At 48.7% G+C, this 13749-nt stretch overlaps 1 protein-coding gene across 1 annotated transcript in view; it reads left to right on the forward strand.

Annotated features, from left to right (window-relative positions):
• Positions 1-13749, forward strand: part of DGLUCY (D-glutamate cyclase) — a 40453-nt gene that overhangs the window by 17888 nt on the left and 8816 nt on the right. The window contains 3 exon segments of the mRNA XM_045060381.1: positions 2723-2986; positions 6648-6747; positions 11727-11875. Of these exon segments, the coding sequence (XP_044916316.1) occupies positions 2723-2986; positions 6648-6747; positions 11727-11875 (513 nt within the window).

Raw genomic sequence — 13749 nt, forward strand, 5'->3', positions numbered from 1 at the left:
GGAAAGGCAGATTCATGACTGTCCGGATGTGCCAATATGGTCTATTAAGGAACATCTTTAATCCCCAAGAACAATAGATGCTTTTGATTCCTACTATATTACATAAGCAGATACAAGATTAATGGTGGTATACTGAGCATTACTCACTATTAGAGCCACTCAGTCATTTTTGAGACGACGTTGGCTTGCATTTGAGGTGCCTGGAGAGTATGAAGGAACACAGGGTTCATAGTGACGATGCTTCTCTCATAATAAAATCATCACAAATGATGAAATCATACACTGCTCTAAATTTGACAAATTCTCTCTCTCTCCTCCTCTCACTGTTGTTATCACATCCTATGAAATAGGTTACATTCCAATTTCTTTCTTTGAAAATGTTCTTCTTTCCTTCCACCAACAGCAGTTCATACTCGTTGGAGAAGCATCAGAAAATAATGAACGTAAACAGGCAGTAAAGATGACCAGAATCGGGGCGCCTGGGTGGCTCAGTCGGTTTGTGAGATCGAGCCCCCCGACTCAGGCTCTGTGCTGACAGTGCAGAGCCTGCTTGGGTTCTCTCTCTCCCTCTCTCTCTCTGCCCCTTCTCTGCTCTCTCTCTCTCTCTCTCTCTCTCTCAAAAGAAATAAAAAAACATTAAAAAAATTACCAAAATCTCATCCCAGTTAACCATTATCAGCCGTTCAATATTTGTCCTTAAAGTCTTTTACTTCAGTCTTAAACCTGTAAGACTGAAGAAATATATAGAGAGAAAGAATATATATATATATATAGAAAGAATATATATATAAAAAGAATATATATATAGAAAGAATATATATATTCTTTCTATATATGTTATAGAAAGAATATATATATTCTTTCTATATATGTAAACAAATTGTAAATATATTTTTCCTTTTATATTGCAAACATCCTTCCATGTCATTAGCTTTCTACAACATCCTTTCTAATGTTTGCCTAGAAGTCCATTTGAGGAATGTGCCACCATTTATATTATTATCCTGTCACTTGGCACCACAAACAAGGCTGTGATGAGCGCCTTCTGACTATGTGTGTGGACCCCCCCACAATCACTTTATGAAGGTAAATTCCTACACGTGAATTGCTGGTACCACTAGAATATGCCAATCTAAGGTCAAAGCGCCCTCCAGACAAATGTTCAGTTGGCACTCCTACTGGAGGTATGTGAAGGGCCCTTTCCTTGCACCCTCCTCCACCTGGACCCCCCCCCCCCCATGCTCCACTAGGAAACTGAGGTCCAGAGCAATCCAGGGATGAGGCCAAGGCCACACAGCTACCATGTTCCGACACCTGAGCTTGGATGTAAGTTTCCGGATTCTAAGTCTGGAACTGTCCCCCCACAACAGGAAACCCAACCCTGTGTCCCTTCATGTTCTCCAGGCAGCTCAAGGCCGAGCTGACCTCCTCTGGCTGCATCCCTCAGCCCACCTCTCGTTTCAGCCACAGCTTGCGGGGGAAGTTCTGAGCCACAGCCTGCCTTCACGGGGCGCAGATATGATCTGGGGTGCCCTGAATACGGACAGGGTCATGATGAAATGTGACAGGCCCTGGGAGGCTGTGCTGCCCAGTTGGGACCAGGTTGACAGTCACCAGTAGGCATCACAGCAGATGCCGTAGGTGCCCCACCTGTCTCCCCTGCCCCCAGGGGTTCACCTGCTGCTGCAGTGGGGGGTTCCCAATGGGACAGCTCACCCACTTAGGCTCACAACTCTCTGTCCTCCACCTGAGCATGTCCTTGTACCTCCAGACCCAGCACAGCAGGCACAGCCCCGGGTGATGGGGAGTTTATGTCCTGATGGGTAACCTGCACCCAGCAGGGGACAGGGGCAGGTGCCTCAATGCCCAGTCTCCCTGTCCTCTAGCAGGACAGTCCTGAGGTGTGTACCCCACGGTTTCCTAGAGCATCTCCAGCGGGATCAGGCCCCAGCTGCCTTTGGGGTTGATTTGCTCACTCACGCATTCTTTAGCGGCTTTTCTCCCTTTTTTCACACTTCTTCCATCTTCGGACTTCATATTCCTGGGCTGACTTCCCACTGAAATCCCTGCCCCCAAGTCCGTGTCTCAGGGCCTTCTTCTGGTGACTCCCCGACGAGGGCAGCCCCATTGCCTCTCCTCCTTTGACGTTCTTGTACGAGTTAGGATTTGCTAAGACCACGATAATAAATTGACCCCAAGATGCTTTCCTCAAATACAGTACAAGCGTGTGGCTCTCACGCAACTGTCCAGGGCAGGCCTTCCCAGGTGAGTGTTCGCGTTCAGCAGGAAGGGGGACCTGCCCCCACCAGAAGCTCTGCCATCACACCCCGTGACCCCCAGCAGGCGCTGGTTGTCGCGCCCCAGCACCCGAGAAGGGGGGTAGGCAAGGAGGTGTGTGGCAGGCCCAGAGGGGGTGCACGTGACTTCCATTCACATTCCCTTTGACCCTCTCCGAATGCTGCAGAGAGAACCCAGTCCTGTGCCCTCCCCTCCCCCCACCCCCACTAACTGGAATTGCTGCTGGGCAGAGGTTGACCGGCTACCCTTTGTGAGAGGGGACAGAGGAGAAGGCATTCCAGGGAACGACCAGCCGTCTCTGCCACACCCCTCAAATCCACGTGAGAAACAAAAGGAAATAAAAAACCAAACCGCTGTTTGCATAAGTTTCGACTCGAAACACAATGACATTATTTTATGATTTTTTTTTTCCAAATAATTTTAGGCCACTGGAGGATCAGACACCTGCTCTGTAAAGGTGAGCTGCTGAGGGCCTCCCTGTCACTGTCCCACGCCCGCTCGGTGCTCGTCACCACTGGCTTCCCCACTCACCTCAACCATGAGCCCCCAGAAAAGACAGACGGCCGGCCATCAGGAGCCATTGCTCTGGCCACCTGCCTACAGGCCTTGGAGAAGGAGGTCTCCGTGATCGTTGACCTGACAGCTTCGGGTTTGTTCAAGAAACTTGTTGAAGATGCCGTTGAGCAAGGTGAGCAGCGAGATGAGGGCAGTCCATTTCCCCAAGGGGACCTCCGCGGGCAGAGGGTGGGGGTCAGCGTGTGTGGAACTCCTGCCCAGCACCCAGCACAGGGCTGTGCACTGGGCAGGGGCGTTTGTCGTGAAGCTCAGAACAACTCTCTGGTATAAGCAGCATTATATCCACGTTTTATGGATGAAGAGGCTGAGCCTCTGAGAAGTCCAGGTGATTTCCCCGGATGGGAATGGTGAGCTGGGGTTTGAACCCCGGTCCTTCAGGCTCCAGGTCCCAAGGTCCCACTGTGCACCTGCTCCCCTCCCTACAAGAGCCCTGGTGACCTGCAGAGGACTCAGCAACCCTGGCCAGCCCTGGACCCCCGCCCCCCAGTCAGAGGCGGGATAGTCAAGAACAGAGTGGCCGAAGGGCTCAGGTGGCAGAGTCCCTCCCGGGGCCGCATGGGTGGGGATGCCCCATGCTGCACAGGTTCCCAGAGCACCCAGGTGGGACGAGAGCTGCAAACAGCGCTGGGGTGAGGCTGTGCTGCTGATGTCTGTGCACCACGATCGGCCTGGGGGGCACTGTGAGCAAGTCTCTTCACCTGTCCTCCCTTCCACAGGTGGTGTTTGGGCATCAGCTGGGAGCCTGGTGCTCTACCCTGCTTCCCATTGCCTACCTCTCTGTGTTCTTTAGAGACACATTTTTTTCCTTTTAGCCTCTAAAAAGGGCTTCAATGAAGCTCTTCGTGAAGATGAAAAAATTCTGGAGAGGGATGGTGGGGTGCTCGTCAAACAACGTTGCGAATGTATTCGATGCCGGGCAAATGCACACGTAGAAATGGCTAAGAGAGTAAACTTTACATTATGTATTTTACCAAAATTACAACGTTTTAAAAGTTTTTGAAAGAGTGCAGGTTGGAGCCTCGGGGTGAGAAATCTATTAGCCACACAAATGGAGAAGTCAAGTAGACAGATCTATGAGTCAAGGTCAGGAGAGCAGTCTGGGCTGGAAAGATAAATCGGAGAGCAGTTGGCATATTGATGGTCTTTCAAGTCCAGACACAGGGTGAGATCACCGAGGGAATATGAGACAGAGAAAAGGGCCCAGGATTGCCCCCCTGGGATGCTCCCCAGGGAGAGGCTAAGGAGAAGAAGGGGAGCCAGCAGGGAGATGGAGAAGGGAGTAGCTGCCCTGAGGACAGAGGAAAACTTACCGACCGTGTTGTCAACACGGAGAAGGGACGGGCCGCGGTGGCAGCCACCGCCAACAGGCTGGCAGTCTTTTTTCCATCTGACAGCCGGGTCCGGTATTTTTAGCCGCGTGCGTTCCCAGAAGCAGGTCTGCTCTCTGCTCACCTGCTCGCTGGCTCCAACTCCGGCGGCACAAGAGCTCAGAACTGGGGCTCGCTCAGCCGGGCGGGTTAGCAGGTGGAATCTACTGTTTAGGTTGTGCAGAAATTTCATTACATGTGGACGAGGAAAGCAAAAGAGATTTGGCCCTTCTGATGAAAACTATTTCGGTTCTTTTTACAACCAAAGGCTGCACATGTTTAAAGAAGAAAGAGCTTAGTCATTTCTTCCCTGTCTTGAGCGTAAATGGACCAAACTGATGAATTGGTTCTTCGTAGCTCAGGTGCGGGTTCTCATCTTGCCCTGACATTCCTTTGCAGGGGCTCTTTCTGTGTGTCCCCCTCTTGGAGGTATGTTATGTGCCCCGCCCTGTTTGGCCCCTGGTACCCCTTCTTACGGGAATCCTGTATCCTTGATCCAACGTCAAGAAAGTAAGAAACCACCAGCCTTAACTTAGCACCTACTATGCACCAGCCTCCCCCAGCTCAGTGCTTGGCACATATCCTGTCACTGCATCCACAGCACTCCTGGGGGCAGGGAGCATGATTAACCCCATTTGCAGAGGAGGAAACCACAACTAAGGGAATTTCTGTGACTTGTCCAAGATTACACAGCTAGGAATGTAGCTTCCCACCCAGGGGTGTTTTAGTCAGTCTTCGTGCCGGGCCACCAGGCTGCTCCTCACAGCACAGAAAGGGGCTGGATCTTTCAGCCTGCTGTGACCACCCCCCGCACCCCCCTCCCTGCCCGTTCCCTGGCCTGCCCCATGTAGAATGTGCTCAGTGAGTTTCCCTTAGTGGACTGACTGCCCTCCTCTTGTCTTTCCCCCTTAGACATGGGGTGGGGCTAGAGAGAGAGGTTGGAGGGAGGCCCTTTAGGGTCTCTGACAATGATTCTGGCCCCTCCACCCACTGTGGCAGTTCCCAAAGAGCTTGGGGCAACAACACGGTGAAGCTGGGCCATCCCGAATCCACATTTGTTATATAAGCACATGGTCGTAACATAGACCTTACCTGGGCTGGGTTTATGTGAGGGGTGTGAGGGGCTGATGACGGAGATTATGACACCCCCTCTGGTCCACAGAGCAGTCTGGGGGGTCCTGCAGAACCCGTGGGACCATGAGCGTTGGGTCCGATCCCTGTCGCAGGCCCTCTGTTAGGCATCTCAAGCTCTGCGGGGAGACCTCATCCTGGGCCAGTGAAGGTGCGTGGATTCCACCCCAAACTGCTGTGAGGTCTTAGTTAAAGAAAATCAAGTCAATTTTATTTTTATTTATTTATTTTTTAAGAAAGATTGAACTAGTTTCAATCTATCCCAGGAAGGAGACTATTTTTTTTTTTAATGTTTATTTTTTGAGATTCAGAGAGAGACAGAGCTCGAGCCGGGGAGAGGCAGAGAAAGAAAGAGACACAGAATCTGATGCAGGCTCTAGGCTCTGAGCTGTCAGCACAGAGCCTGAAGCGGGGCTAGAACTCACGAAACCATGAGATCATGACCAGAGCAGAAACCAAGGGTCAGATGCTTAACCGACTGAGCCACCAGCTGCCCCAAGTCAGTTTTATTTTAATTTGGAGTTTGTGTGTGCTTCCCATGTATTCTACAATAATATGTATTATTATTGTAATTAGAAAAGGTGCCTTTTTTGAGAGCCAAACTCACTTTTGGAAATCACTTTACTATCAGTAGCTAACTCCAGGCCCAGACTCTGGGACCTCTCTTCTGTTGTTCTCGAACTTCCCCAAGGGTGTGCAGGGAGGGGAGGGTGGGGACCAGATGAGAACTTAGGGTGGAAACTGAGGTCGTGACACTGACCTCCATGTTCAGCTTTGCCTAAGTTATTTAGCATCTCTGAGCCTCAGTTTTCCTCTTCTGTAAAATGGGGTTCATAAGGTTCTTATCACATAGAATTGTTGTGCCAGTTAAATGAAAGCATGCATGTCACATACTTAGTGGAGAGCTGCCTCCCTGTCACCTGGGCACCTAAATATGTCTTCAGCGCTCACAAGGACAGTGAGCCAGAATAGGCCTCCGATCACATGGTGTTATGGACATCTACATGCAGCCTATTTGCTAGCCCACAATATTGGTGCCACTAGCCCAGTTCCACTCAGGGTCACACACTCCACCAGCCCTGGGGTTTACTCATGACTAAAAGGAAGCAAGTATTTTTGCATCCAGGTCTTGGCTTTCCTAACAAAGTATTCTACAGGTAGGTGCTGCTCACCCATGATGATGATCCTCTCCAAAGAAGCTTTTGAAAAGCCAACGTGAATTTCCAAAATGCAGCACTAGGGCTGATGCGTCCACCCTCTGCCTTTACTTTCAAGGGGTCCTGAAGACACAGATCCCCATATTAACTCTCCAAGGTGAATCAGCGGGAACTTCTCAGGCATTTCTCTGCAAAGATGGGGACCCCAAGTCGCCCAGGTATGTATATCACCTCCCAGTGTGAGTGGTGGTGGTGGAAAAGCCCACACACTATTAACTTTGACAACTCCAGAGAGGACAGAACCTCGGGGTTCTGATGGGCCAGGCTGGAGGGTCTCAAGCTGTACTGGGGGCTTCGCAGAGGGTCTCTGGGAGTGGCAGGTCCCTGAGAGATGGCATGTCTTCTCCGTAGAGGGAGACAATAGGACAATTATAAAAAACAAAACCTTGGGGCGCCTGGGTGGCGCAGTCGGTTAAGCGTCCGACTTCAGCCAGGTCACAATCTCGCGGTCCGTGAGTTCGAGCCCCGCGTCAGGCTCTGGGCTGATGGCTCGGAGCCTGGAGCCTGTTTCCGATTCTGTGTCTCCCTCTCTCTCTGCCCCTCCCCCGTTCATGCTCTGTCTCTCTCTGTCCCAAAAATAAATAAACGTTGAAAAAAAAAATTAAAAAAAAAATCCACTCATTAAAAAAAAAACAAAAACAAAACCTTAACAGTTTCTCAAACTGGGTCATGACCCATCAGAGGGCAGTGAATCATTCCAGTGGGGGTAACCAGCACCTTCGGAAGGTGAAATAGAAATAGAAATACCATTGTATATTTTAAGTCATCATGTTAAGTACTGTCAGGAAACTTTATGCAAGTGTGTGTGCCTTTTTAATGTTTATTTTTGAGAGACAGAGACAGAGTGTGAGTGGGGGAGGGGCAGAGAGAGAGGGGGACACAGAATCCGAAGCAGGTTCCAGGCTCTGAACTGTCAGCATAGAGCACGACGCGGGTCTCGAACTCACAAACTGTGAGATCATGACCTGAGCCAAAGTCAGACGCTTAACTGACTGAGCCACCCAGGTGCCCCCAAGTATGTGTATTTTTTTTTACTGCGTGTTATGATCAAACATTTTGAAAAATATTTTTATTGTAGGTAGGGATGAATTTCAGATCTTAATTTTTAATACCGTGTTCTGCAAACGTTTTTGACAAAAGTAATACATACTACATTTTGCATTGCAAAACAGTACACATGTATGCACACACAACTAGAACAGAAGATTCAAAAAACAGTATTTTCTGACATTTTCTATTCCAGTCTGTTCTATTCTGTTCTTCGGTGTTCTATTTTACTTTTCTGGAAATGCTGACGTGGCCTAATTTATTTCACAACCCACTAATGAGTGTCCCATTAGAACTTAAAAACACTGACTTAATAGGCCTGGAGGGCATAGCTTTACTGCACGTCACAGCAGAATTTGGTGATCATAATGACAACCCTGAGTCACCAATGAAAAGTTCAATCATGAAGCTGATATGCTATTTAAAGCTGCAAGAACATGTATGGTTCATATTAGAGATGTTTCTATTCTGCAAACAGTTGGCATATAAACAAAGCTCCGGAACTCCGGGGAGAAGCTGGAACATTCTCTTGTGTGGGATCCCCGATGGCAGTTAACACAGGTGCTGCTCTGTTTGCTGAGCGAAGAGAGGTGGAGAGAGGGTTCTGCTGTCTTTGGAGAAGATGCATTAACTCTTTCCAGGGAACAGGCTTCCCAGGAGTGGATTACTTCCCACTGTAGCTAAATGGACCCTGCAGGCCTAGAAAAAAAAAAAAAAATCAATCCACCTTCGTGAGGTATATAACTGAATTCTCCTGGGGGGAAGATCCAGAAATGGTGTTCTCCCTGCAGAATAGAGAATGTATTAATCTCAATTGGAGGTCTTGTTGTAAACAGCTTTTTCAACGACATTGATACAGATCTAGAGGAAATTCAGGGTCAAAGCTCTTTCCTCCTGGGGCGCCTGGGTGGCTCAGTCAGTTAAGCGTCCGACCCTTGGTTTCAACTCAAGTCATGATGTCACGGTTCGTGGGTTTGAGCCCTGCATCAGGCTCCACACTGACAGCGCAGAGACCTCTTGGGATTCTCTGTCTCCCTCTCTCTCTCTCTCTGCCCTTTCCTGCTCACTCTCTCTGCCTCTCTCTCAAAATAAATAAATAAACTTAAAAAAAAAAAAAGCTCCTTCCTTTTGTTGATTCTGCTTCTCAGTGGTTGCCTTTTTCTGCCGTGGACATGTAGCCTCAGGATTACATTCCAAAACCTACCCGGTGGCCTATTCATCCAGGCATGTATGATGTCACCACATTATGCACAACCAGAGGGCACAGACCAGGCATAAAGATTTTGTTTTTTAAAAACATGTACAGGGGCACCTTGGTGGCTCAGTCGGTTAAGCGTCCGACTTCAGCTCAGGTCATGATCTCGCAGACTGTGAGTTCAAGCCCCACATCGGGCTCTGTGCTGACAGCTCAGAGCCTGGAGCCTGCTTCAGATTCTGTGTCTCCCTCTCTCTGCCCTTTCCCTGCTCTCTCTCTGTCTCTGTCTCTCAAAAATAAATAAACATAAAAAAATATTTTTAATAAAATAGAAATAAAAACATGTACAGAAAAAGCATTCAGAGCTTAGTGTTTTTTTTTTTACTGTAGTAAAATATACATAACATAAATGTTGCCACTTTAACCATTTTAAGTGTGCAGTTCAGTGGCATTAAGGTGTATTCGCATTGTCGTGTGTCCATCTCCAGGACCTTTTCATCTCCCAAACGGCAATGCTGTCCCCATTAAACAGTGGCTTTCCATCCCCCACCCCGACCCCAACCCCTGACCCCGACCCTTCTACTTCCTGTCTCTATGAATCAACTGCTCTAGTACCTCATAAAGGTGAGATCCTACAGTATTCGTTCTTCTGTGATTGGCTGATTTCGGTCGGCAAATTATCCACAAGTTTCATCCATGTCGTAGCACATGTCAGAATTTCCGTCCTTTCGGGGCGCCTGGGTGGCGCAGTCGGTTAAGCGTCCGACTTCAGCCAGGTCATGATCTCGTGGTCTGTGAGTTCGAGCCCCGCGTCAGGCTCTGGGCTGATGGCTCAGAGCCTGGAGCCTGTTTCCGATTCTGTGTCTCCCTCTCTCTCTGCCCCTCCCCCATTCACGCCCTGTCTCTCTCTGTCCCAAAAATAAATAAACGTTGAAAAAAAAGAAAAAAAAAAAAAAAGAATTTCCGTCCTTTTTGGGGCGCCTGGGTGGCGCAGTCGGTTAAGCGTCCGACTTCAGCCAGGTCACGATCTCGCGGTCCGTGAGTTCGAGCCCCGCGTCAGGCTCTGGGCTGATGGCTCAGAGCCTGGAGCCTGTTTCCCATTCTGTGTCTCCCTCTCTCTCTGCCCCTCCCCCATTCATGCTCTGTCTCTCTCTGTCCCAAAAATCAATAAACGTTGAAAAAAACATTTTTTTAAAGAATTTCCATCCTTTTTGAGGACGCACCACTTTTGGTTCTTTTTGCCTGTCTGTCGGTGGGCACTGGGCTGCTTCTACCGTTCGCTTGGTGGGAACACCACTGTCGTGAGCAAGGATGTGCAATATCTCTTGGAGACCCCGCTGTCCGTTCTTTTGTGGAATTTCTGGTTCGCGTGGTGATTCTATTTTACGTGTTTTGAGCAACCACCACACAGTTTCCCACAGCAAAGATTTTTAAAATTTTTTAACGTCTACTTATTTTTGAGAGAGGGAGAGAGACAGAGCATGAGCGGCGTAGGGGCAGAGAGAGAGGAAGACACAGAATCCGAAGCAGGCTCCAGACTCTGAGCTGTCAGCACAGAGCCCGATGTGGGCTCGAACTCACAGACCGCGAGATCATGACCCGAGCTGAAGTCAACGCTTAACCACCTAGCTACCTGTAGCAAAGATTTTAAAGAACTCCATCATGGGAGGATTTGCAGAAATAAAGAAGTGTGATTTTCATGTTTTGAAATTGGATAATCAAGACAGTATTTTCCCGAGATGGGTGGGGGATAGGCTATATGGCAGTGGGCATTAAGGAGGACGCTTGTGATGAGCACTGGGCATTGTAGATCAGTGATGAGTCACTGCATTCTACTCCTGAAACCAATATTGCACTGTCTGTTAACTAACTAGAATTTAAATAAAAACTTAAAAATAGTGGAGAAAAAAAGATAATATTCCTCCTAATAGTGATAACATCCACAACTACTACCACTTACCGTGCACTGAGTGGGTGCAGGGCCCTCTGCTAAGCACCTCTTGTGCATTTTCTCCACTATATTGTTGAAGCCTCTTTCAAACCCGGGGAAGTAGATATTGCAGGCACAGTGTCCAAAAATGAGGCCGAGGGAGGCTGCTTTCAGCCCTGTATGAGACAGGTCCCCTTGTCAGGTCATCCGAGGTAGCAAATGTGGGTCAGAGAGGTTAAGCACTTGGCCAAGGCCAGGAGCGGGAGGGTCTGGACTCAGAGCCTACACCATCTGATTCCATAGCCCACAAGCTTACCGCTGCTCCCTGTGCCTCTTATCTAATCTCCGTCTTGTATTAGATTCATTCGTCTTCCATTTCAACTCTTTTTTAAGTCTGTTTGTGTTCGTAAACCGAACGAGAACCTAGAAGAAGCCACAAGTGGGCCAGGAGCAGCCAACGCTCCAACCCCTGGGTGCTGGTGCCCACTGGCTAGTGGAGACGGGGCAGGGCATCAGCAGCGTCAAGCACATGACCCTGACCATTAGCCTTCTCAATCTCACAGCCTCTGACTCTAATGAACCGCTAGAGATTCTGATGAGATTTTTAGTGATCTGATCGAGGGGCACCTGGGTGGCTCAGTCAGTTAAGCATCTGACTCTTGGTTTCGGCTCAGGTCATGATCTCACGGTTCCTGAGTTCCAGGCCCGAGTCTGGCTCTATGCTGACAATGCAGAGCCTGCTTGGGATTTTCTCTCTCTGCCCCTCCCTCCTTTAAAAAATAAACTTTAAAAAAAATGATCTGATCAACTAGCCCCCAGCACAGGCCGTGGCACACATAAATGTTGAGTCAAATTCTGTAGGAATGAAGGAATCAAAGAGAGCACAAGGGTCCTTCACACAAACACATGACCCAACAAGTCAGCCACACCCTCCATAAAGCCCCTATGCCCTTGCTTCCTGGCAGATTCGACCATCTGGTGGCAATTGAGCGCACAGGAAGGGCCGCCAATGGTAATTGCTATAATGCGAGGAAGATGAGCATCAGGCACTGGGTTGACCCCACTGATGATCTTTTCCTGGCAGCACAGAAGATTCCTGGAATCTCAGCTACTGGTAAGCCGGGAGCACAGAGAATTCAACAAGAGCGTGTCTGCACTAAATGCCTTTTTAGTTGACTATTGAACAGGTGACATGAAGGAGTTCTATGGGGTCCATAGTTTTTCTACTCCAGAGATGCTCTTTGTTTATTGTGATCTGTGTAGACAATAACAACATTATCACTTAGAAATCCAACATTCCCACAGCAAGAAAGGAAAATGATGCTTTAGCATATTCTATTCCCCCAACTCTAAAATATTAAAACTAATAGTAAAATAGGGGCACCTGGCTGGCTCAGTCAGTTAAGCATCCGACTCTGGGTTTCGGCTCAGGCCATGATCTACGGTTTTGGGGGTTAGAGCCCCGTGTCAGGCTGTGTGTGGCAGTGTGGAGCCTGCTTGGGATTCTCTGTCTCCTTCTCTCTCCGTCCCCTCCCCCACTCACACTGTCTCTTTTTTTCTCAAAATAAATAAACTTAAAAAAAAAAAAACTGGGCGCCTGGGTGGTGCAGTCGGTTAAGCGTCCGACTTCAGCCAGGTCACGATCTCGCGGTCCGTGAGTTCGAGCCCCGCGTCAGGCTCTGGGCTGATGGCTCAGAGCCTGGAGCCTGTTTCCGATTCTGTGTCTCCCTCTCTCTCTGCCCCTCCCCCGTTCATGCTCTGTCTCTCTCTGTCCCAAAAATAAATAAACGTTGAAAAAAAATTAAAAAAAAAAACAAACTAATAGTAAAATAATAATAATAATAAAATCAAGGCATAACATATTCTTTTAGTCATTCAGGACCAATGCACCATGTATATACTGTGCTTCATCTTATAAGAGCTTTAGTTTTGAAATATATCTTGAATATATGATTAGTGCAATATTCCGATTGCTAATAATATAATGTGATCATTTGTGTTTGTACAGAACTTCATCGCTTTCAAAGAGGTTTCACATCCATATATTGTTGAAGCCTCTTTAAAACCCTGGGAAGTAGGTAAGGTAGAGTGTCCAAAAATGAGGCCTACGGAGGTTCCTCATGGTCGCTGAGCACATTAGTGTTGCTGATAGAATTAGGAGTCCAGACTCCCAGGACCCCTCCAAACATGCTTTTCATGGAATCACGTTGCTTTAACTGAATTTCTGAAAGGCTTGCTGTAACTCCCAGAGCAGTGTTCTTCCCCTGGGAGTAGGTATAGACCCTGGGGTAATTAAGGCAAGTTTCTCTGTTCTGTGTTTATTTGTTCTCTTCATTCAAACACTTCAGAGTGTTTCCCAGACTCATTAGTCTCCTTTGGCTTTTGAGGTTGGATGAGACAATGAAAGTCTTCCTGGCTGGGTAGAAAATTTCTGCAAATCGCCTGGTCTTTCCCAGAAGAGGCCGTGGGTGTGGTGCCCACAGCACAGTTGGCTTGGGCTTCCTGTCTCTCGAGGCTGGCCAGGCGAAGGACCTGAGGGCTGGAGGAAGGCATGCCCAGGGCGGGGAGGGAAGGGGTCTCCAAGTCCAAAGGGGCAATCAGGGTCTGAAGGAGCTGCTCTTCCCCTGATGAATGGACCCCTAATCTTTGCTCATCCCCCCAAGATCCCAGAGGACGCAGGTAGAGCTCGCTGTTTGTGCCTTCCTGTTGCCCCTTTTTTGTGGGCCCTTGGACCCCTCTCTTACCCAAAGGAGCCCAAGCTTCTCCTGTGATTTCCCCCAGCACCCCCTTCTCAGCAGGACCACCCCTGGTCTTTTCTCCCCTCTGCTCCATCAACACCCTGTTTTCCTCAGTTTCCACTGGCAGCTACCTTGTCATGGACGTACTACTGACCACCCAGGACCTAGGTGCCACCCCTCTTGGAGATTCTGGGAATGCCATCAAGTGAGGCAAACGAGGACTCACCTGAGGAGCAAACAAGATAAAATT

The sequence above is a fragment of the Felis catus genome, chromosome B3 (assembly GCF_018350175.1).
Source record: "Felis catus isolate Fca126 chromosome B3, F.catus_Fca126_mat1.0, whole genome shotgun sequence".
Lineage (NCBI taxonomy): Eukaryota > Metazoa > Chordata > Mammalia > Carnivora > Felidae > Felis > Felis catus.